We start from the raw sequence: 22,565 nt of genomic DNA, 5'->3' as shown, positions 1-22,565 counted from the left end.
AGTTATGGAGAATGTGCTCAGATAATGGTGAGGGCATATCACATGTGTGTCCAGTGATCTGCAATAACTTTACTAAAGCCAGCAAAGCATGGTTGGGGTGCTTTTAACCAGAATATATCTGCTTCACAGGAAATGTTTTGTAGCAGCCTGTGGATTAGGTCTGAAGGAACGGAGCCTAACTTGTCTCTTCTGTCTCCAGTTTCCCTGATGTCTCTAGGGTTACAGATTTTTTTTTTAATAAAGTTCAGGCCAAGCTGAGGAGGGAGGAGAGCTCAGGAAGAATAAACAATAGGGGAAAAAATAGTGCATTTGATATTTTTAACAAAGGCTTGAGTAAATATGTAGAAAATGAACATAAAAAGTTTGGGTGAGAAACATGATTCTGTTGAAGCATATCTTCAGGAACTCTTTATCAGTACAAGCCTTGCCTAATTTCAGATGTTCCACAGGCCTGTTGAGCTTCAGTGACAGCAAGAGCTTTATTCCCTATGTAACACATTCCACTCCAGGGCCAGCAGCTCCTGACCCTGTACTTCTTGGGTCAGCAGCTGGATCACAGTGCCTTACTGCGTGCTGCTTGCAAATGCTGGTATTTATTATAGTACTATACCCATATTAGCCATCATAACATAACTCTGTGTATTGGTTAGAAAGAGTTTCTTTTTTTAACCTATGCTTATTTTCCTAAAAATGTGCCCTACATAAACAGGCTAGGGTTGGCTTTCATAACTTAATGTTATTTACAGGAAAAACTATTTAAAAAAATTTTGAATTTATTGAATTTAAATCCCTGTTAATAAAATAGGATTCTTCATTGAATGTTTTTAAGCACTTATGCCATGATAATGCTCATAAGCTAATGGTGAATATCTTAAACCATATTTTAGACTTATCCCAGTTTGAATGTTGTGCAGTTTCTTGCAGAAAGCTCTCTGTTTTAAAATGAACTACTGTCTTAACACCATTCCAAAAAATGTTTAGAAAATGCTTCTATCCTTTTGATTCTGAAAAAAAGCAGAATGTGTTTAACAACTTTTTTCACTGCATATCTGAAGTTAAATCTCTGTAGTATGATGATGTTTGTTTTCAGTCTAAAGCCTGAAAAAGCCAGGGGTGCTTTTATATATACCAGTAACTTCTGAAAAACTTCTCTTAAAAAAAATGAATTCTCATTCATCCTAAGGAATTGGACAAGCAAATCTTTGTCAAATTTTATTTGCCCTTTTTTTGATCTTTTTCAGAGTTTGGATGCAGACAAGCCTGTGGCACCAGTGAAGAGGTCACCTCTCCGCCAGGAAACCAATCTTGCTAACTTCTCATACCGCTTCTCCATGTACAATTTGAATGGTTTGTTGAATTATTTACTGCATAGTTTAAGAAAAATACTAGTTTAAGAAAAAAAACTATTCCAACTATAAATTAAAATATTGTAAAATATGAGAACATTTGAATGCACTTATAGCTGAGGTGAGAACATATTTGCTGAAGGCATTGCTTTTCGGTGTCTTTTTTTTCAAGTATTTGAGTCTCCTAAAGCATTATCTTTTACAACACATAGTGTTTGAGAACTTTAGTGTAGTACTTGTATAAAAAACTTGTTCTGGGATCTGGTCTCATGAAAGAATGACTTAATGTGTATCTGTTAACTAGGAAGAAAGAGCATCTTGCTTTACGGAACAGAATGCAGGACTATAGCTACAAAATGCTTTCAGGATAAACAGAAGGAAACCTTAAAGGTTTGAGTATGTATATAGTATTTTGTTTTGGTTTTGTTTTTTTAAAGCTGTTGCATTACTTTAGGAGAAAATGCTTACCAAAACATTTGCACTTTTTTGAAAAGTGAGGCATGATATTACGCAAATGTGTTTTTGCATTCCATTCACAGGAAAGCAGTTTAAACTTTTCAGATGTAATCTGAACATTCATAGACTTCTTTTGCTCACAAATGAGTTTAACCTAAATGGTGTGAAAGTTGCACTGGTCAAGGATAGTAGTGCAGATGAATTTCAGTTCAGCAGTGCGCAGCTATTTTGCACTACATGTGGGAAAAGAAAATGCTACTTCCTTTGTTTCTTAACTATTAGATTTGATAACACAAAGTGAGGCATTGCAAATGAAATAACTCTGCACATACTGACTGCTCTTGTTTGTTGCAGAAGCCCTGAATCAGGGGGAGACTGTGGATCTGGATGCCCTCATGGCTGATCTCTGTTCCATAGAGCAGGAGCTCAGCAGCATCGGCTCTCATTCAGCAAACAATGCTGCAGTGAAACGCCTTGCCACAGAACCCAAAACTCAGAAACCACCTGCTAGTCGACCTTCCACTAAGCACAGCAGTGTGAAAGGATTGTCCTCCTCTGCTAAGGTGACTAAACCATCACATGCCAACGTGTCTCTGGATGACATCACTGCACAGTTAGAGAAGGCCTCTTTGAGCATGGATGAAGCAGCCCAGCAGTCTGTTGCAGAAGACATCAAGCCAGTGGTTACTGCCCAGCACAGGAGGACAGCATCTGCTGGCACAGTGAGTGATGCTGAGGTGCGCTCCATCAGTAACTCCTCCCGTTCCAGCGTGACCTCGGCAGCTTCCAGCATGGACTCCCTGGATATCGATAAGGTGACAAGACCTCAGGAGCTGGACTTGACATCACAAGGGCAACCAATCACCGAGGTAGGATGTCACTAATTCAAGATTTTTGTTTGGTTTGCGTCTTTCTCTTCAAACTTACACCTCATTCCCCATGCTGACACTCATAGCTAAATATCTGCAGTGCAGTGGGGTTGATTGAACTGTCCATGTTGTAGCTACTTCTTTCTCTGGTTTTGGTTCTGTCTGCAAGGAAACTTCTTATAAAGAAGGTGTTTAGGTTTTGGGTTTTTTAGAAGCTTTCCCCATCTCTTCCTCTTTTCATGCCAATCATGCATTTTAATGCTTTTATAGTTAATATTTTTGTTCCAAGTAAATATCACATATTGCCTTTAGTTTAAATCTGAGGAGTGTACAGCTGTGGAAAAAAGAAAGCACAATTGACAAAATTCTATTCCTCTTACAGTGCAGTTAATACCTGAAACATGGAGCGATCTACAGGTGTCTATCTGGAGCTATAGTATACCAGTAATTTGCTGCTACTTAATATTCTTGTTTAGTGTGTGACAGGGGGAGCTCTTTGAAGCAATACACAATACAGAAAAATAACTGGGCTGCAATACAACATTAGCAGATACTAATTTGGGATTCTGATGCTTTTATATTGATTAATTAGAGAGAAAACTTCAGTAAGAGCTGCCAGTTTGGTGAACATTGCAAGTGCTGGTGACTTGAGAGAAAATGTGGAAAATGTTCCAGTGAATTTTGAGAACTTAAAAGTTCTCTTGTAGAAATGCTCTCTGAAACAGAAATTTGACCTGTTAAAAAATGTCAGTTGTACTAATATGCATGTTCTCTTTCATGAGAGAAAACTGGAACAAACTGAGTCTATTCTAATCAATAACTAAAACTAATCTGAATGGGCTGTACTGGAAGCATGATTCTACACATCTGCAACAGAAGTTCATCTGATATAAAGTGAGCGATGCGGGCTTGTCAGTCTTATGATCAACTCATTGAGATCACACTTTGATTTAAATCTTCATTTGAAATGGTGGGAAACTAATAACAATTTAGGTCAACTTTTTTTTTGTATAAAAAAGTTAGCATTCAGTATGCTTTTATTGGAGATTTCCTGTTGAGTGAAGCAAAACAAGATAGAAATGTGCCCTTTGCTCTTTGGAAAGTTAAAATGCAAACCTTTGCATTATTGCTGTAGGCCTGAGTGTTCAAGCCCAGCCTATGACAGTCATTGATTATATTGTTGTTTATTTGAGAATCATTTTCTTTTTATGGCATGATAAGGCTTATATTTGGTTTGGTTTTGGGTAGGTTGTTTTGGTTTGGTTTGGTTTTTTGTGGTTTTATTGCATCTCCAGCTCTTATTCATGATTTTATGTCTGTGTTTAATGTAGAGAGGCAGTGTTGCATTTTTGTCTCAGGCTGAAAATATGACTTTTATCAATTAGTTTCTCTAGCTTGCATAGCATAAGAAAAGAATGAATGTTGCAGTTTTTTTCATTTTTAATGCAAGGCGTTTTCTGCAGTTGATCTTGCAGGTCTCCCTTTAGATTCTGTCTTTTACTTTGGGAGTTATATTCTCCTGGCATCAGTAAAATTGCCCTTGTCTCCCAAGTTTTTTCAATCCTTTGTGTCATGAGTAATCAACAAGCCACGTGCTGCCCTTAATTACCTTGATGTTGGTGAATCAAGGGACAGAGGTCAAGAAGTTGCTTTGCCTTCACAGGAAGCTAATCTGTATTGCTGCAAGTGTTGCAGTTGCTGTTTCAGTTGCTGACCGCTTGGCCTCTGACTGCAAGGCTCAAAATCGTCCCCAAAAGCTTTTCTCTAAGACATGTGAGGGCTGCCTTTGTACATACGCAGTGATTGCTTCTCATATGAGAATGTGGCTATTGTTTCTCTGCCCAGATAAGTTGATAAGAATGATTGATTCCTTTGAAGGAGGTAACCAGAAAGTGTCAGTAATTTGCGATCCAGATTCTGCTCTCCTTTTGAGAGCAGAAAGCTCTGCACTCATTAACCATGCTGTTTGCTTTGGCTCCATTCTTTTTAATTTCAGTAGCCTGAGGAAGGTGTTCAGTTCTGAGAAATTGTCCCTAGGTTTACAGAATTGGTATTCAACTATTCAGTAATAAAATTGTTATGTGATGGGATGGTACTTCTTACAGAGAAGTTTCTTTTCTCATCACTGGTGAACAGGGAAAGGGAAATCACTTTTTTTTTTGAGTTTGTGACAGATTTTGTGGCAGTGTTTTTTAAATAAATTCAGCTTTTAAATGGATTCTTTGGAAGAATCATTGGGTATCAACAAAGCCGTTTATTTCCTATGTCATTCATTTAGTGCCCAAAAGCTAGTTTAAGGGTTTATTAATCCTCTTGGCTAGATTGTGAACCAAAACACCTTTTACTAGTAGGGCTGAATTGTACCCTCCCACCCACACAGTTGACTCAATGGTGCTGTTTCTAATAGAAAACATCGCTTTGAGGAAATGGCCTTTGAAGAAGTCCTAATGTCCATATAGGGAAAAAGTCAATAGTTTTTATGCAGAAAGTGGGAGAGGCTGTTTATTCATGGTCACAGCAGATCTGTTTTAAGATTTGTTATTCTGAAGTAGTGCTTCAAGTTAGCTCTTTTCTTTTGCCTGTTTTCATTGAGACTGCCTGTAGGTGAGCTGACCTTTAAAATTTTTTTTTACTGCTGTAGCTCTTCCAAAAGAGGTCAGTGTCTTGGCAGCTCTGCCCTTTTGACCAATACTTTGTCTTCTCCAGGCAGTATAGGTACTTTAAAAAGTCATCCTTTCTGCTGCAATTTCATGTTACGCTCTTCCTGAGTAAAATGGAAGACAGTTTTGATGGGAGGAAATGCTAGTCTGAAAAAGGAAATTAGGCTTTGCAGTTAAAAACTTAAGTATTCTATTTTAAAAAGTACTTCTGCTGTATGTTTGAGTTCTCTGACTTGTTGGTGCAGGAAAATCCTGTAGAAGAGCAGTCATGTCCTGGCCCACAGGAGGTGTGTGCAGTCTAGTATACTCTCTGGCTGGGGACCAATATTATGGAAAAAAGGCTGCAATTCCACAGCCACCAGAAATGGGAGATATGACTTCCCTTTCCTCTCATCTTTCCTTCCTCACAAGTTCTTTCCTTACACTCTCATCTCCTTCCTTGTCCCAGCTTTGGCACTTAACTGGTAGTTAGTACCCCAAAACTGTGTGCTTCTCTTCTGGGTCTCATTCTGTGTTATTTAGGTGAACTGCAGAGGCTCAGAGGACTGATGCACATTAGGGGGGTTATACCAGGGACTGGAGGCTGGAAGGGAGAGCAGGAACTACTTGTTGGTCGTAATTGATTATTCAGAACTTTTTGCCTGAGTATTTGGACAGACATCTTAGTGTCTAGTCTTCCTCTTCCTCCTAGCAGCCTGTGCTCTAGGCAATTCCTGGGGCTGCAGATTTATCAGCATGATGACAGATAACTCTCAGTGGTCATATTGGCCAGGACCATCCTTGTACTCATTCTGAATTTGTCTTTAGATCACTTTCAGGGGAGTTGACTGAAGCTCCCTTGGTTGTCTAAAATTGTGGGATTATTAGTTGTCATCATGGTTTATTTTCTTCCTTTCCTCCTTTCCTTTCTTAGCACTATCTATTTAGACATTGTGAATGTTGATGTTTTCAAAGACTATCAATTTGTAGTCTTAAGACCATCACTTTGTAGTCTTAAGACCTTGTCTTGGTGGTACTAAGTGTTTTCTGACTACACTTCTGTTCTTGTCTTCAGTCTCACCTTAAGTATTGTTGAATAAAAAGAAAAGTTGTCTCCACCCCACCCTAACCCCATAATTTTTTGCTAAATTGAAATTTGTCTTTGACACAATGACTTTACAGATCCTTGCTTGAACAGTATTCTTTCTGAAATTGGTATGTTGCATTTTGTTTTCTATGCTTTTAGTTGTGTAATGAGTGGCATGCACCTTAAAATATTGTTTCTGTGGAGGGTTACTTCACTTGTATGTAGACTAAATTAGTGAAGTAATAGCATGCATGAGTTGAAGGTAGGGGAAATGATGTCTCTGTGACTAACTTGTTGCTTCCACCCATATTATCTTTTTCTTCTTCCTTTGGTCCCTCTGCCAGCAAGAAGTTGTCTCTGTTTTCAGTGAGCTGTGCTAGAGCAGAAGGAGAAGAAAGCAGAGGGGAGAGAATAGAGAACTGTGTTGATGATGCTTATGTAGCTGTGTGTGTCTGGCGAGTGAAAGGCTCCATTCATGGGCAGTCATTGTTACTGTCCTGCACACACTCAGTGAAGAGGTTGCAGATAAGTTTGAAGTCTGCCATCTGGTCTGGCACAGTTCAGCATCACCCCCCACCCTTCTTTATGTCTGTAACCCAGTTTGCACAGCTGAGAGATTCTGCTCATACAAAGATAATGCAAAATTTAGCTGGTAACACTACATGATTTAATTGCATTTTATTTTTTAGCATTTACTTAAACTCATTGTAGACTTATATTTGATGTATGAGGGGTAAAAATCATGAGAAGAAGAGAGTGGCCAGTGCAATAAAGCCACATGGTTTTTGCTTCACTTGACAGAAAAGGCAGTGTAGAGTAAACATTAATGTTTCTTTCAGGGTAAAAAAGAGAGCTTTGGAGGCATGACAGTTAGTAGCAATTGTCATCTAAGCTCAGCGCACATAAATAAATCTGTACTGGCTAAAAGATCCTATGAGATAAAATGAAAAAGTTGAAATGGACGTAAGGGAATAATAAAGTTTGTGTTTCATAGCAATTATGCTATAGTTCTTACGTGGACATGCTAGCATTTCATTTGCCTGTGCAGTGGTGTAACACAGAAGCTTTGGTACCCATTTAAAATTATTGAGGGTCCTGTTTTATGTGGGATTGCCAAATGTTGCTATGTATGAAAAGGCAGTTAACTGTTAATGTATGCAGACAAATAAACTGATGATATATATGGTCTTTGTTAGGCAACAGTGTCTTAAAATAGAGTGCTGAATCTCATCTGTTATTTGTAGGTGGTTGAAAGAAGAGTTGTGGTCTGTTTTAGCTCTTGCAGGAATAGAGCATTATTGGCTTTTGTATTTTAGGAGCTTGAAGTTTGAGTAGTTTTCCTTATGGTCCACGTGTTGTGTGGTTAGCAGATGTGAAGGATGTTAGACTGCAATTTGTGAGAGTAGTCACAGATAAGCAACAGACAAGGCATGGCAGAGGTTTTGTTTGTATTTCTTCTAAAGACTTAAAAAAAAAATCATTTCATTTTCTGCCAGTTGTGTTATGTCCTTAGTTTAGAGCACAAAGTCTGTTCTGGAGCATTTCCAGTTCCGCTTTTCCTAAGCTGAAAATAGTCAATGGAAAGACTTAATTTGAAACACAATTAGACCATTTCTTCCTCTTTCTTTTTTTCCAATTATTAGTCACAAAGTGTTCTTTTATAAGTCAAAAGTAAGGGAAAATTGTGCTTATCTGTCATCCTGAAACATTACTTTGGCTTCCAGTTTTGTTGGCATAAGAAGTGTGAGCCATCCATTTTTCAAATGTTTTTGAAGTACATGTAAAATGACTCCTCATTTGCCAGATTTTTGGAAGCTTTCAAAGCATTCTCTGACATAAACATATGATTTTATAAAATATAAACAATATTTATGTATTTCAAGTAAATAATCAAATGTGCTTAGCTATGCATAATCATAATATAATGCACTAGAACTCAAGGATTGCTAATACACTCTTCCCAATGCCTGCAAACCAGCACAAACTTTTTTTCATATTATACTTAAGGAATCTGCAAAGTAAATTATGGGAGGGGATAATTTTAATTTTTTAAAAGCATTTTCAGTTGAGATCCAAAGAAGGCATTCTAAAAGTCTTGTTTACTGTACATCATGGAAGGGTAGGTTTCAAAAATTGGGGTAAATAGATTTAAAATACATGAAAAGGAAACAAGAATTTAAACATTGTCCTTGCATTAGTAAATCTTGATACTCCACTCAGTGTATCTGACTTATTTTATAGCTATGGACCTAAAATTTATCCTTTAACTTTTCCACATAGGAAATAACTAATTGAAGTGCAGAAACCATAAAACATGTAAGAATAGTTTCTCTTCAGTCATCTTTGCCTCACACTGATGAAAAAGCTTTAAAGTTCTCCCCTGGGAAGGAACAGGAAAATAGTGCAATGTATGTTTGAGTCTTCTTTGACACCATTGGCTAGCAAGGCTGGTGTCCTCTCAAAAATTACAGTTAGGGTGTACTTTGTTAGTGTAAATATGAACACCAAAGGCATTGGCTCTAAATGCACCTAAATACACACCTAAATGTTTCTCTGGCATTTTCTGTGAGGTTGGAGTCTCCTGTGGACAAGCAATTGAATGACTCATTCTGCTATCCCAAATGTTGTGTAAATAAGCACACTTAAAAATTAATCTCTTTTTAGATCTGTTCCATAGCACTTCAGAAAAATACTTGTGTTTATGAAAGGTTTTTTGAGGAAAAAATTGTACCATTAATACAGACAAGCCAAGGAAATGGTTGTTCAGAGGTTCTTTCTCTTACCAGATTTGTCTGCAAGAGGAAAAATACCACAGATGAATGATGAAATAAATCTAGGCAGCACACTCTTGGAACTACCCACTAGACTTGAGTTGAGAAATCACAAGTCTTGCTTTATGATGTTACCAAACTTTGCTGAAAGTGTGCTGCAGGGGAGTTGTGTGCATTGGTTGCAGTTTCCAGTAAAGATATCACTCTACTAGTGATGGTTAATTATGGAGCTTTTAAAACAGCCAGTTTTCTTTGTGGATACACCATTCTGCTTCAAGCAAATTTCTTTAATTTTTCTGCAACATTTGATTAGATTAGAGATCTGAAATACTAAAGCTATAGGAAGTTAGAAACAGATTACTTGTTTGTCCCTGTTTCAGATTGCCAAAAAAGAAATTTAGGACAGATGACAAAAATTAAGAACACAGCCACCAGTTGTGGAACACTAAACTCTTAACAGGGGGAAAGAATTTGTTGTTTTCCTCAGTTATCTTGCTGCTGCTTCAGTTTCTCAGTGCCTATTTTCCTGTTCTGAAATTTTAATAGGAATAAACTATAACCCCTTTTACAACATTTTTTTTTTCTAATAACTAATCTAAACTGCCTCTGGTGCAATTTGAGGCCTTTTATCTTGTCTTATCTCTTGTTACATGCAAGAAGAGACTGTCACCCACCTGTCTACACCTCCTTTTAGGTGGTTGTAGAGGGTGATAAGGCATCTCCTGAGCCTCTTTTTTGCTAGGTTAAACAACTCCCTTTGCAAGGAAAGCAGAAAATTGATATTTTTAGTTAGATGTTTATCATATCATATCCATGTGAGTAAGTTCCATATGAATATATAATCATAAAGAGATTGGAAAAAAATTTTCAATGCTCCTTCTCCATCTTTGGATCAAAATTACAAAAATAATTTTAAATCTTTAATTCTTGAGTTCTCTTTTGGAAACAGTGAATTCTAATTCTTGAAGCTGGAGTCTGAAGAATTAAGTGTAGGGATGTAGTTGAAATGGAAGCTATAGTAATCTTTTCAACAAAGTTTTGCAGGCACATAACTTTCAATTGAACACTGTATACTTCAGTTTCCTTGATTTTTAGTTTGTTTTATAGGGACAGAGAAGGCATTTAAAGAAGGATTTTGTAATGTTTGTCAACTGTGATATCAAATCCAAAATAGTGGCACAAGAGTGCCACCAACTGGTTTAATTTAGCACTTGTATTTACTAAACTTAGAGTTTTGCAAGAAACATGGCAAGATAATTACATGCACAAGTCCTCAGTGTGCTCTTATTGCCTTTTTTTTTGGTACTAAGGTAAGTTATTCTGCTGTACAAACTTAGAGTGAATGATGTCTTTGAATGTACAGATAGTATTTAACAAGAAAGGAAGTTTTCTGTTTAATATGTTTAAGGCATATGAACAGGAAGATAAAATACTTCAGAAGATCACTAGGTCATCTTTCTTACAATTCCCACCCCAGTTGTTGATCATTATTTGTAAACTGTCGATATAAAGAATATATGTGACACCTGTGAGACTGTTGTACTATTTTTAAATTCTGCATGCCTGTTTTCTCAGCCCTTACCTTGAAATCAGAGGAATTAGATGCAAGTCGGTCTCTTAGTGATGTACTGAATCTTTCTAAATTGATCCCCCTTTCCTGTACTAAGTGATTGTCAGACATAGCAAGAAAATAGATCAGTGTTCAGATTTTGCAAAAATATGCAAGTGGAATTGAAGAAAGGAGGCCATGTATATACAGCATCTTACTTGTGAGCCAGTGGGCTGCTGCCATGGCAAGATGGGCTACATGGCCTTCATGCTTCGGATCTTAGCTAGGCAGTTCAGTTTATCACCTCTTAAAATCCAGCCATCAGTTCTTGTCTGTAAAAAATAAATCTAATATACTCAGAAATTCAGTGGTAGTTTAGTTTATGGAATTGGACTTGGTTTTATAACCTAGGTGAATCTTAGGTGAGGCACTAGGGGAAAGACAACTTTGTTGCTAGAGCTTGAGTTCTCATTGTTGTGGTAGGAGCAGGTGGAAGAACAGATGCTTTTCATAGTGGAAGACTAGAAATGTCTCCCTAGGAGTAATTAATGTTTTGGTTTCCCTGGATTTGCTTGCTGTTCTTTTTAGTCTAGTGAAGTACCTGGGGCAGAAAAGTAGGCCAATTTGTTTGACATGATCAGGCCTTTATACTGTCAGGGCTTTGATACGTATTTCAAGTCCTTAAGTAGAGGGAGAGTGGGCTATTTAGATCCTCTCTGTGAACCGTTGTGATTGTACCATCTAGAAAAAAGTAATAAAATATTTATCTTCCATCAAACAATGAAATATTCTAGGAGCAACATCTGTTTGCCTCAAAGCTTGATGTTTGAGCTGAAGTCTTTCTTTGAAATAGACTAAATGCTTTAAAATTGGATTGTGAAATTTAATTTGTTATCTACTAGTTTGTGCATGCCAAATATTTAAACATTTGTATGTGCGTGTAGTTACTGTTTAGCCAAGCTAAAATTCCTAGAACTTGGGCTTTCCTGTTGCTTTGCTGCTTCTGCTCATTCTAACTTTTGAGTCTGTGCAGTACTGCAGAATTTGTTACAGGGTAGGAAGAAGCCATGCACAAAAAATGTCTGGGAAAGAGCTGTTACCTTCCTGTTTCTGGGCATGTGAGCTCTGCAGCTCCAATTCCCAAAGGTAGTTGTCATCACACTGGTGTTCCACATTTTACTGGCCAACCCCTATTCCCATAAAATATCATTATCAAAGTTTGAAGTGGCTATTATGTTGTAAGAAGGATATGGCATTCCCATTTTTGGGGAGAATTTCCTTAGTGGAGATAATGTAGTTAAATACAAGATTGCAGCAGCTGAGATGACTAAGACAGGAAGAAAGTTAATTGGCCTACCTTGACCTTCCCTGTATGAGAAGTATTCTCCAGCAAATAGTATTTCCTTTAAGGAGAGATTCAGTATCATGTATTTATTGACACTATTGTTGACTTACAGGCTAAGACAGAATGTGACTAACTCTTGAGGAAGAGGCTGCAAGTGTACATTGTTGTAGTATTCCTTCTACTGCAGTGCTCCATTCACCAAGAAAGTGATCCATATTAATCAGTCCATGATGACTGACAAGAACTCTATGAAGAAACTCTTAAAAAAGTTTCCTTGAACTTGTCACTGGATTTTCTTGTATGCTTTTGGGGTTTGGACTGAGCCAACCCATTTTATTCTGCAAGTTGTGCAGCAGAGTGTTTTAAGGAGACCATCCTAAACTCTGTGGGAAGTTAGAGCCTCTGTGTAAGAAAGGATACAATTCAGTATGACTGTGAATAATAATACCCAGTATTACAGCGCCTCAGTAGTGTGGTTTGAGCTAGGCAGCACTGCTTTGTGTCTAAACCATATGATGTAAATACAGACAGTAATTAATATGCAAGCAGAAAAATAATTTACCCTGTAACATAACCTGTGTCTATATTAGTGGCTAAATACCCAGGTGGAGCTTTGGCTGGAGCCTGGGTTTAACTTCAAATGCTGTGTAGAGTCTTCCCTGAGGTGTAACTTTTAAAGCCTCTTTGAGATCCTTAATTGCTCATCCCAGCATGTGGCAGTCACATCAAGTAACCTCTCCCTGCAGGAATTGTATTCTCCAAACTATTTGATATTGCCTTGCAGGAAGTTGTGGACATGGGCTCTTCATTTTTTTCCTACTATACCTTATTGTGGCACTGAAGAAGATTCTGTATTGCTAATTACTAAACAAGAGTAGAGTAGGCATGTATAGTTGTCATGCCTTGTTCTATATAGCATTGAAACAAATAAGGCTGAGACAGTTGTAACCACATGGGACAAAACTTGGTGGTGGTACACAGGAGATTTACTTCATGCTCCTTTAAGTTGTTTAAATGCTCTTGTTAAGTGCCCCAGTACTAGTCCAATTTCCTTAGCAGACTAGACTGTGTGTCTCTGCAATTAGCTGCATGATGATTGTTTGTTGCCTGTAGCAGGTGCTGGAGAAGATAATCACTGGGATCTGTCATTAACTGATTTCTGTCTTTCTCTACTGGCTGCTTCTCCTTTACTGATTTTGCTTCCCATTTTGAAAATAGATGAAAATATATTTTCTGCTAATTTATCTTCCCAAGAGAAGCACAGGGATTTGTAATTTTATAAACTGCACTATACAAGAGAAGAGAGACTTAAGTAATTTAAAAAAAAAAAAGGATGTGAATTTTAAGTTAGGTTGGTTTATTGATGTGGTAATATCTTTAAGAATGAAACAGCAACCCATGTAGAAAGCATAAAACTAGGATGTCTCCCAAATGACCAATTTATAGTGGCTCTATGTTTGTGCAGTGAAAATAGAATGTTTAGTCTTAGAAGACTGGACAGGATTTTGAAAAGCATTTTAAGAGTGTATTTTCTTTTATAGTTCTAAATGTCTTTACAACTAAGTTTTCTCTTGCAGAAAGGAAATCAGTGGCAGGTAAGCAAAAGTTTTCTTAATTCTATTGTGTGACATTTTGTACAAGAGAAGATTAAAATAGTGTCTTCTATTAGTGTCTTGTGTAAAAGCACAATTGCTTTTACATCAGTGTGTCAGGCTCATAGTATTTGGGAATGTTCATGTTTTTATGGGAGGGGAAAAAAGTGATGATGTAGGGTTTTTTCTTTTAAACTCTGCTTTATCTTCTGTAATCAAGACACCATAAAATTACTATACTGACTTCCTTTGACTTATGTTCTTTCTCTTTCTTTCTGCACAAGCACTCCTATTTGGACAGGGAAACCTCCCTTCTTCTGAGAAACATTGCAGGAAAGCCTTCTCATTTGCTGACCAAGGTGATGATGCTTCTTTCTACTGTATGTGACTGTTTCTGTGTAGAAAGAATGCTTTTGGTGTGTGCTATGCTTCTCCACCCCTGCCCTTTCCAGGAACTTCTGCATTTACTTACATGATTTTCCTGATTATCCAAGGTGTTTTTAAAGACTAACTTGTATTGTTTGTTTCTGCAGATTTATCAAAGTGTTCAAGTTCTTGACAAATACTTAATAGCCATATTAGCAGGTAAAATGCCTTAGTTGAAAAGGAAATGTACTGAGTTAGAAGTTCTTTTGTTCCTATTGCCATTCACTAGTTTAAGAAAAGAAAAGATCCTAGTGAAAAATGTGGGAGTGTTTAGTCATTTTAAAAGCCATTAGTAGCCTTAAAATAAGTTCTCTTGCTGTATTTTGAAGACAAACTAGTAAGTAATGGGATGTTTTTTATAACATTTTGAACGTTGACTGAATATAAAGTGGGGAGAATATTGTAGTAAGACAGTGGTCTAATGAGCCAGGTATGTACAAATCTTGATTTTAAATTACTTTGATTCACAGGAAGGAGGTCACTAATGTACTAAGAGATCACAAATTGTCATTCAATTTGCTAAAAATTATATCTTTTATATGTATTTCCTTTTGAAACTAGAGGACGAGGGATGGAGCAAGCTATAAATCTCTGGTGAAAATACAGGCTGGTATGAAGGACAAACAGCTTCATGTAGCTGTGATGTCAGATGTTGCTGATGCTAATACATACTTCAAAACCATATCTGTGTGGGGTTTTTTTAATTCATAGACATTCTACTGGAGAGACCTCAGGCAAGCCTGAAGTAACTAAATGCAATTTGGTGATCTCAAAACAATAAGGATAATGTTCACTGGGCATAAGTAGTCTGTATTTAGAACTGGTTTACTGCTTTTTAAAAAATATCTTAATATTCTTCTCAAGATGCTCAGCATGTATATTGACAACAGATTTTCAGGCTGTCTTCCAGAGGAGTACAGCCAAAAAGCAAGTAATCTTCTGCTCTTGTGATTGTTTTGCTTAAGTTTTAAGTCCATACCTCTGCCTTGACCCCAATAGCTCTTAGCCCCCCCTTTACTGCCCAACAAAGCAAACAGCCACCAAAACAACAATTGGCTTGATTGCAAATAGATTAAAAACAGCTGTGGCACAAAGAAACCACAATTTTCTTTCATCTCCATGTGTCTGCAGATCCTCCCTTCTGGTTGTTTATATGTGGGATGAGTGTTTGTTACCATACAGGAACTAAGTGCATTAAGTGATCCCTTTATGTCATATGACCATGGAGTAGCTCCTACCAGGTATTCTAATACACTCCAAAGTTAAATGTTTGTATTTATAAATCTTTGTGCTGGCTAATTTGGCTTCACAGCTCTTTGATTCAGGTGCTTTTGGTGAGCCTTCTGATTTCCTGAGGGTAATGTTGGTCAGCTTGTGACTGTTTCAGTACAGCTGTGCCTTCCACTGCTGACTCCTGAGCACACAGGCCTGGCATGGAACTTAGTGCTTATCTTCTAACTTCCTGCAAGCAGAAATATCTTTAGCAAAATGATGAAATGGAAGTCCACTTCGCTGCTTAGATCTCTTCAGCTTGTTGTAACATTGGATACGCCTCTCTATGAGTGAAGCAGTCCTAAGAAATGGGGCATTTTCTTGTACCAAGGTGTTAGATCATTTGACTGTAGGATCACATTGCAGGTCTGTGATGGTGTCCCCGGTGTGTCATCTGTTTCTTACTGTCTTCATCTGTTCCTGTTTCTTCCCCTTCTCTGGTGTGTCTGCATCTTATATTGAGACTAGAACCATTTTTGTCCTCTGGTAGTATAACTAATTCTAAAAGTTCTAGCCATGGACTAGATCCCTTCTGCATCACAACCATGCACACACACTATCTTGAAGTTTTGAGTAATTAGGTGCAAATGGAGATGTTAATATGGTGTTCTCTGGTAGCAGGAGCCTCTGTTTCACTACAAACTCTGCAAGAAGGAGATTCCTTGCAGAACCCGTGGTTGCCTTTCTACCCAAGGCTAGACTGTAGTTGGGAAAATAAACAGTAGATATCTGATCTTAGTCCTTCAGAAGTCAATGCTACTTATTTATTTAGTTACCATCTTATCTGCATTTAAAGAAAAAACTCAGAGAAAAAAGCAAATATTAAACGGAGAAGAAATTTCTTAATTTTATGCATTTTGTAGGTTGTGTATCTACCTTGCTAACTTAAAGAAAATGTGGACTTAGTTACTTACCTCTTACCATTTAATTACTGGCTTTTCTAAGTACCTTTGTTCAGTGAAGCCCCTCTCCCTTTTTGTTTCCATTCTATTTGTTATCTCTGTAAAAGAGATTAGTTAATAACACTTAAAAATGGTAAAATGAAGGAAAAAATAAAACCCCAACCTAGAAGTGTGAGGCACAAAATTTTTTGAGCAAGGTCAGCTCTACCATTGCATGCATCTTGCACATCTTTACCACTGAAACACAGCTGGAATATCTTGTAACTGCATATTTAATTGGAAACTGGGGGAGGAAACTGTTTGTCATTATATTACAGAAATCTCTATATTTTTTGGGTTATTCTTTCTGATCTTTCACTGTAGGCTAAAATTATTCAAAACTTAGCTCTGGTATATAAATGCAAAGAAGAAAATCATTAATTTAAGACCATTGCTCTGCAGTCATATGCATTTTCCATTTTGGTTCCCAATATGTTTGAATATTTAGGATTAGCAAGTTCTATACATAAGTATGTTGCCAAGTATTCTTTAAATCAGGTGCAATGTTTTCCAAAGCCAAAAGTAATCTTAGCTCAAAGCTTTAAAATATAAGTGTAACAATAGTCCCAGAAGAGTCCTGTCAAGTGAGGAATTTGTTACAATTTGACAGTGATGCATATTGCTACAATACCTCTTTTCCTGCCAGAGGTGGAAATGATTTTCCATTATGTTTTGTGTTTTTACAAACTCTCTGTGTGTGTGTGTGTGTGTGTGTGTGTGTGTGTGTGTGTGTGTGTATGTATGTATGTATGTATCTCCTTGGTGTGTTTCCAAGGCAGTCTAAGCAGGGAGTTGGTTCTGCTTGCTGTGGGATCTTGCCTGCTGTGCCAGTTCTCCGGATCAGTCTGTGACGGAGCCATGTGTCAGCAGCACTGAGTGCTCTGAGCTGTGCAGGGGACACAGGTGTGTGGCCATGGCAGGGACTGGCCTTGTCTGTACCCCTGCAGAGCTGGGACAGTGCAGCAGTCCTGCCCTTTACCTGCCTCTTTGTAATCCTTCAGCAACTCCATCACTGTTGCCAGTATTTGCTAGCAAAAGGGAAATAAATTCACAAGGTAGATGTGGTTGGACTGGATGTGCTGGCCTTGTTGATTGGTGGCATTGAACAGTTTAAATAGTTTGCAGTTGCAGTCAGGTATTTTTGCCATCTGTCAGCTGTCTCCCTGTGCAGTGAAAAGAGTTGTTAGCTTATTAGTACAAGCAGATGGACAGCACGTGCTTCCTCCTGGATAGAAGCAGTGTTGTTTTCATGTACAGGGGGAGGAGACACCTGTGTAGGTGTCTAAGTGCTGTTCTCAGGTGACTTTGATGGGCAGGGGACTGTTTTCTTGGGCCATTAGGAGAGAAACAATACATGGGTGTCAGTTTTGGGGAGTTAATAAATTATTTTATTAAGGAATCAAAATACATAGTTCTTCATCCTTCTCCCATGAAACATTGTTTGCCACATCAGCAGTGATGCAGCAGTGGCTTGAGCTTAGTTTATTACTGCTCAAAATAGCTTAAAATCTTTGACTACTGTATGCTCTGAGGCATTTTGAATTCTTGCTTTCTTTTCCTTGCTGTGTTTTCCAGATCGTAAATTCAGACCTCTTTTTATAATTTTTTGCTCATTGAAACCAGTTCTTATTTTGATAATTATAATTCTGTTTCAATTTGTTTTTTTTTAATTTAAACTGATTATGTTAAACTCTAGTAAAGTATAAGGAATCCTAATCTCTGGACCCACATTAGGTTGAGTAGGAAATTAAAAGTGATTGGTACATATTAAAATAGTAAGTCCTTAAAATCTTCTTTGGTCTACATATTTATCTGTTTTCCAGAGCATTTTAGGTAATGATGGATTATAAACTTGGGGTCACCAAAGATGTTTTAGCTGTATTGGCACAGGTATATGAGAGGTCACAGCTGCTTTTTGCTTGCCCTGATGGTGCTGCCTGTGCACTGTGGTGGGCAGGTGCTCCTGGTGCTTTGCACTGGTGTACAGTGAAATGGGCTGGAAAATTGTGCTGATTGGGTTAATGAGCAGCTTTTCAAAACCATGAATTACAGTTTCTCCAAATACATGATAAGAAGAGTCTTTTGCTTTTGCTGATTTCATGATGTACAGGTGCATAGCATCACTTTTAGGAACTGGAAAGTCTTTCACAGAATCACTGAGTAAGCTCAGTTGGAAGGGACCCACAAGGGTCATTGAGTCCAGCAGCTGGCCCTGCATAGGACATCCCCAAAAGTCACCCCATGTGCCTGAGAGCGTTGTCCAAGCACTTCTTGAGCTGTCAGGCTTCGTGCTGTGGAGCCTCATTTTTTAGTAACAATTTATTTCTACACATTGAAATTGTTAATGGTAAGAAATAGGAAGAACAAAAGATTTGTGTTATCATGGCATGGTTTGTTTTTCATAGAATGCTAATCTGATTTAGCCTTTCTAAGCTATAGGACAGCATTGCTGTTGTGAATAAAAAGCCATAGTTGCCTGTAGACTCGTAAACACAGTGTTCCTGGGTAATTCAGTGCCCAGATAAGGTTTCAGGCTCACATTATTTCTGCTCGTGTCAGCTTACTGCTTCATTTTATTGAAAAGAATTATGTTTCAAGGCAGCATACTGGTCTGTCTAGCTGGTGATTTTTTATGGTGCACAGGATGGTCACAGATGTGAAGGACCAAAAGCTAGTAAGAGTGCAATAAATAACAAGGGAATGTTCTTTAGCAGTTGGTATGAATATTAGTAATTTATTGAGAAGCCAAAACTTAAACTCTCTAGATTTCAGAATAGCTGAATCTTGCCTTTTACAAGAAAAGCAATCATCTAAACACGTGGTAAAGAAACTATGAATTACATCCACAGAAGAAAGCAATAGAGAACCAAATGTTTACAGTATGCTGAATTTTGCAATGAGATGTGGTACTTTGGCTCTAGAGTTAATTCTTCTTTTTTAAGGCTACTGAATATTTTGGATGGGGTTTGTGTGGCTTTTAATAAACTTGTTTGTGCTAGAGATTTTAAAGTAATTGTGGTTTTAGATACTAATTACAATGAAGATCCACAGTTTTAAGATTTTGAAAGTCTGAAAATTGCATATGCCATTTTTAAAACAATGGTTGCTTTTTAGCTTTATGTTTCAAAATGCAATTTCAGCAGAAATATTTATAATCTCCAGAATTTAAAAATCTTTATTGCTAGTCTTAAAAAGACAGTTTTCTTTAGCGTCAGCAAATAGATTTAAGCTACCTGAATATTTAATGCATTTCCAATTGTAATAAAAATCTATTACATAGAAGAGCAAAAGAATGCTTATTCACCTTGTGTCTTAAAATACAACTTGGATTTAGTAAAGACGAAGTGAGTGTTCAAACCTCTTAATGCAAATGGATTTAACAGTTTAAAATCTTTCAAACCATTGCATGTAGTATGGAATCCTAGTTATAGGATTTGTTTCCCTTCTTTCTGTGTGCTGTTAAATTCGGGTACTTCTTGGCATGCTGTTTGCATTTTATGTTGATCAGCCAAAAATCTATTGGCTATACTCCATTGTATACTCTTTTTGAATATGTATTGTGCCATGCTATGGTAGCATAAGGGTATTTACAGTACAGGAGAACAGAGAAATGTCTATACAAAATATATAACTCCAGTATGTTCCTATGGAGTTCTTGGCATTTGTATCTCTAAATATAGGAACACTTTTTGTCTTAAAAAGTAATAGTTTTCATCATCACTAGGAAATAGTTGGACATTTATAGGTGAGCAAATCAGCATTTCAGTTCATTTTTTAAAGCATGGTAGCCTCAAAGCTACTGAAACCTGACTAAAGTTTGTGTTAACTGGAACTGTGTGTTGTGTCCCCCTAGGAGGAACAGGCTGCTAAACTGAAAGCTGAGAAGATTAGGGTTGCATTAGAGAAGATTAAAGAAGCGCAAGTGAAAAAGGTGAGTTAATTATACCCATTTATAAGACCCTTATTTTTTTTTTTTTTCACCTGGAAAATGCAGGCAAACTTCATTTGTATCTATTAGCCTTAAGTTGCCTTTATAAAATAAGATCACTGTAGTGTTGTAATCTTTAGTGGTAATGTGCTTTCCCATCTAGACTGGACCTAATCAGGAGAAGCCTAGGATATGGAATAACATGATGTTTTTCTTAAGGAATAGCTTGTTTTTCAGCTAGTGCTCATTGGGAAGATTTTACCAACATTCCCCCAGAACTGAAATGAAGGTCCAGCCTCCCGAGGTTGTTCTTGTATGTTCTGCAGTCACATAATTAAAATTTGTACCTGTTTCTTCATAGCCTTTTCTTCACAAGCCTTTACTCATTATGCATAGCATACTCATTTGCCAGTGCTAAATGGAGAAGTATTCCAGACTAAAGAGAGAGATTACCAAATGAAGAAAGTCTACTCCCATTATTTGATGTACTCTCAAAGAATATAGAATGCCCTTAAAATTTAGCATTTTTATTTTATCACAGGAGCTTTTCAGTAGCTTAAAATGCCTTTTTCATTGTTTGTTGATCAAATGCTGAAAAACTGTCATGGCTGGAAGATGGCAATTAACAAGTCAGTTGTACCAGTGTATTACAGCTAGTAGGTTTTATCTTTTCCAGCTCAACAAGATGTAAAAATGGAAAAAATAATGATTGGCAAAAAGCATCTGTTGTCTTAAGTATTTTGATTGGTTTAAAAAAAGGCTGGATTTTTGTTTCTTGTCAATGACCTCTTTAAAATGCCTATGAAAAACCATTGTGTTTTAAAAGCAGATTTTTTTCACACTACTGCTTCATATTCCCCAGAAAAGTAAGGTTTAGTATTGCTATATTGTTTACATAATAGCCATTTTTAGAAAATACTGTAGGAAGCAGGCAGAAAGCTTAAACTGCTCATCTGAAAAATTCTGATTCTTTGTAAACTTGTGCAGAGCTCTATGTCTATGTTTTTTCTATGTAGATATTGTCTGAAAGACACTTTATTATCAGGACACTTCAGCAGGAAGGATTTTTTTTCCTTCTTAACACACAACTGAAGGACTTTCTTATTGTGTTGGAAATACCTTTATATTTACTTTCTTGTGCTGTAGGAGAACAGTATCTTGTTAACTGTCTGTGGTAAAAATATCAAGCCATCATTTATGACATCTTATATTTTCAGGGAGTGTTTTGAATTAATTTTTTGCTACTGTAAGAAAAACCTTAGAAGAATAAACAAGATCTTAGAAACCTTATTTTTATTTGAAATGTGGCAGATTAATCCTTCTTTTTTGTTTTCCTAATTTTCTGCTTAACAGTTGGTTATCAGAGTCCATATGTCTGATGACAGCTCAAAAACTATGATGGTGGATGAGAGACAAACAGTGAGACAAGTATTAGACAATCTAATGGACAAATCACATTGTGGCTACAGTTTAGACTGGTCATTAGTGGAAACCATCTCTGAATTGCAAATGGGTAAGTAATAATTATAATTTCTAATTCTTATTCATTGATGCAGCAGTAGCCTACATTCTCAGAATGATTTAAATACTTGTCTTCATAATGTTCATCATCCTGTTCATTAATGTAGTAAATGCTAATTCATGTAATAAAGCTCATGATTGAACTTGTTTCGGAATGATCTGAAAATTCTGCTTCAGGGTGTTTAAAAGGATGAGAAAGTTGGTCTAGTGGTTTCCCAAAGATTTCTTCTTCTTTATTTTGCAATGAGGATTTTCAGCTATTTTCTATCATTTCAGTAAATTTTCCTCTTTTACTTTATGCTGTTCTCTTTTGTCTACTTTCAGTATTCTGAAGTTCTAGCACTAGTGGTAACTTTTTCAATGGACAGTCAAAGCTCAGAGCCTGGACTGAGAACCAAAGTTCTCAGAGGCAGTTGTTGATGCATCATTTATTGAGTGACGGAGATCATAGGAAATAGTGTCAGTTTTTAGACTTCTTTACAATACCTGTACTAGCTATGGGTATTCTGCATTTCAGAAGCATTTTGTTTTCCTTCTGATCATTGCCCACTACTTTTTGATACTTTATGAGTGAGATAATTATTGGGGATGTAGAAAGAAGTTTTGTGCCAAAAGAGCTGCCCCATCCATTCCTCTGGGAATTCTGTAGACCAGAGAACACATAAATGTGATAACCTTCTTATTTGTGCTCATTAACTTTGAAATGTTATCATTTGAGTCTGCAGTGTCCCTGCCAGGATGGTAGGCCTTCTCAGATAAAAAAAATTAAAACATTTCATGTGTTGATGGAACTGTAAACTTGAAGATAGCAGAAGTCCATGCT

General features: G+C 37.0%; 1 protein-coding gene across 3 annotated transcripts in view; it reads left to right on the top strand.

Annotated features, from left to right (window-relative positions):
- Nucleotides 1-22,565, top strand: part of RAPH1 (Ras association (RalGDS/AF-6) and pleckstrin homology domains 1) — a 79,910-nt gene that overhangs the window by 34,297 nt on the left and 23,048 nt on the right. For 2 of the 3 annotated variants that reach the window (XM_050977104.1, XM_050977105.1), the window contains exons 3-6: nucleotides 1,242-1,347; nucleotides 2,157-2,671; nucleotides 20,147-20,224; nucleotides 21,575-21,734. In XM_050977104.1, the coding sequence (XP_050833061.1) occupies nucleotides 1,242-1,347; nucleotides 2,157-2,671; nucleotides 20,147-20,224; nucleotides 21,575-21,734 (859 nt within the window). Of the gene's footprint in view, nucleotides 1-1,241; nucleotides 1,348-2,156; nucleotides 2,672-13,938; nucleotides 14,014-20,146; nucleotides 20,225-21,574; nucleotides 21,735-22,565 lie in introns of all 3 variants that reach the window. The other variant, XM_050977106.1, reaches the window with a different exon arrangement.

This window comes from Serinus canaria, chromosome 7 (genome assembly GCF_022539315.1).
Source record: "Serinus canaria isolate serCan28SL12 chromosome 7, serCan2020, whole genome shotgun sequence".
Lineage (NCBI taxonomy): Eukaryota > Metazoa > Chordata > Aves > Passeriformes > Fringillidae > Serinus > Serinus canaria.
The sequence above is the reverse complement of the archived record's forward strand: the minus strand, read 5'-3'. Positions and strand labels throughout refer to the sequence as shown.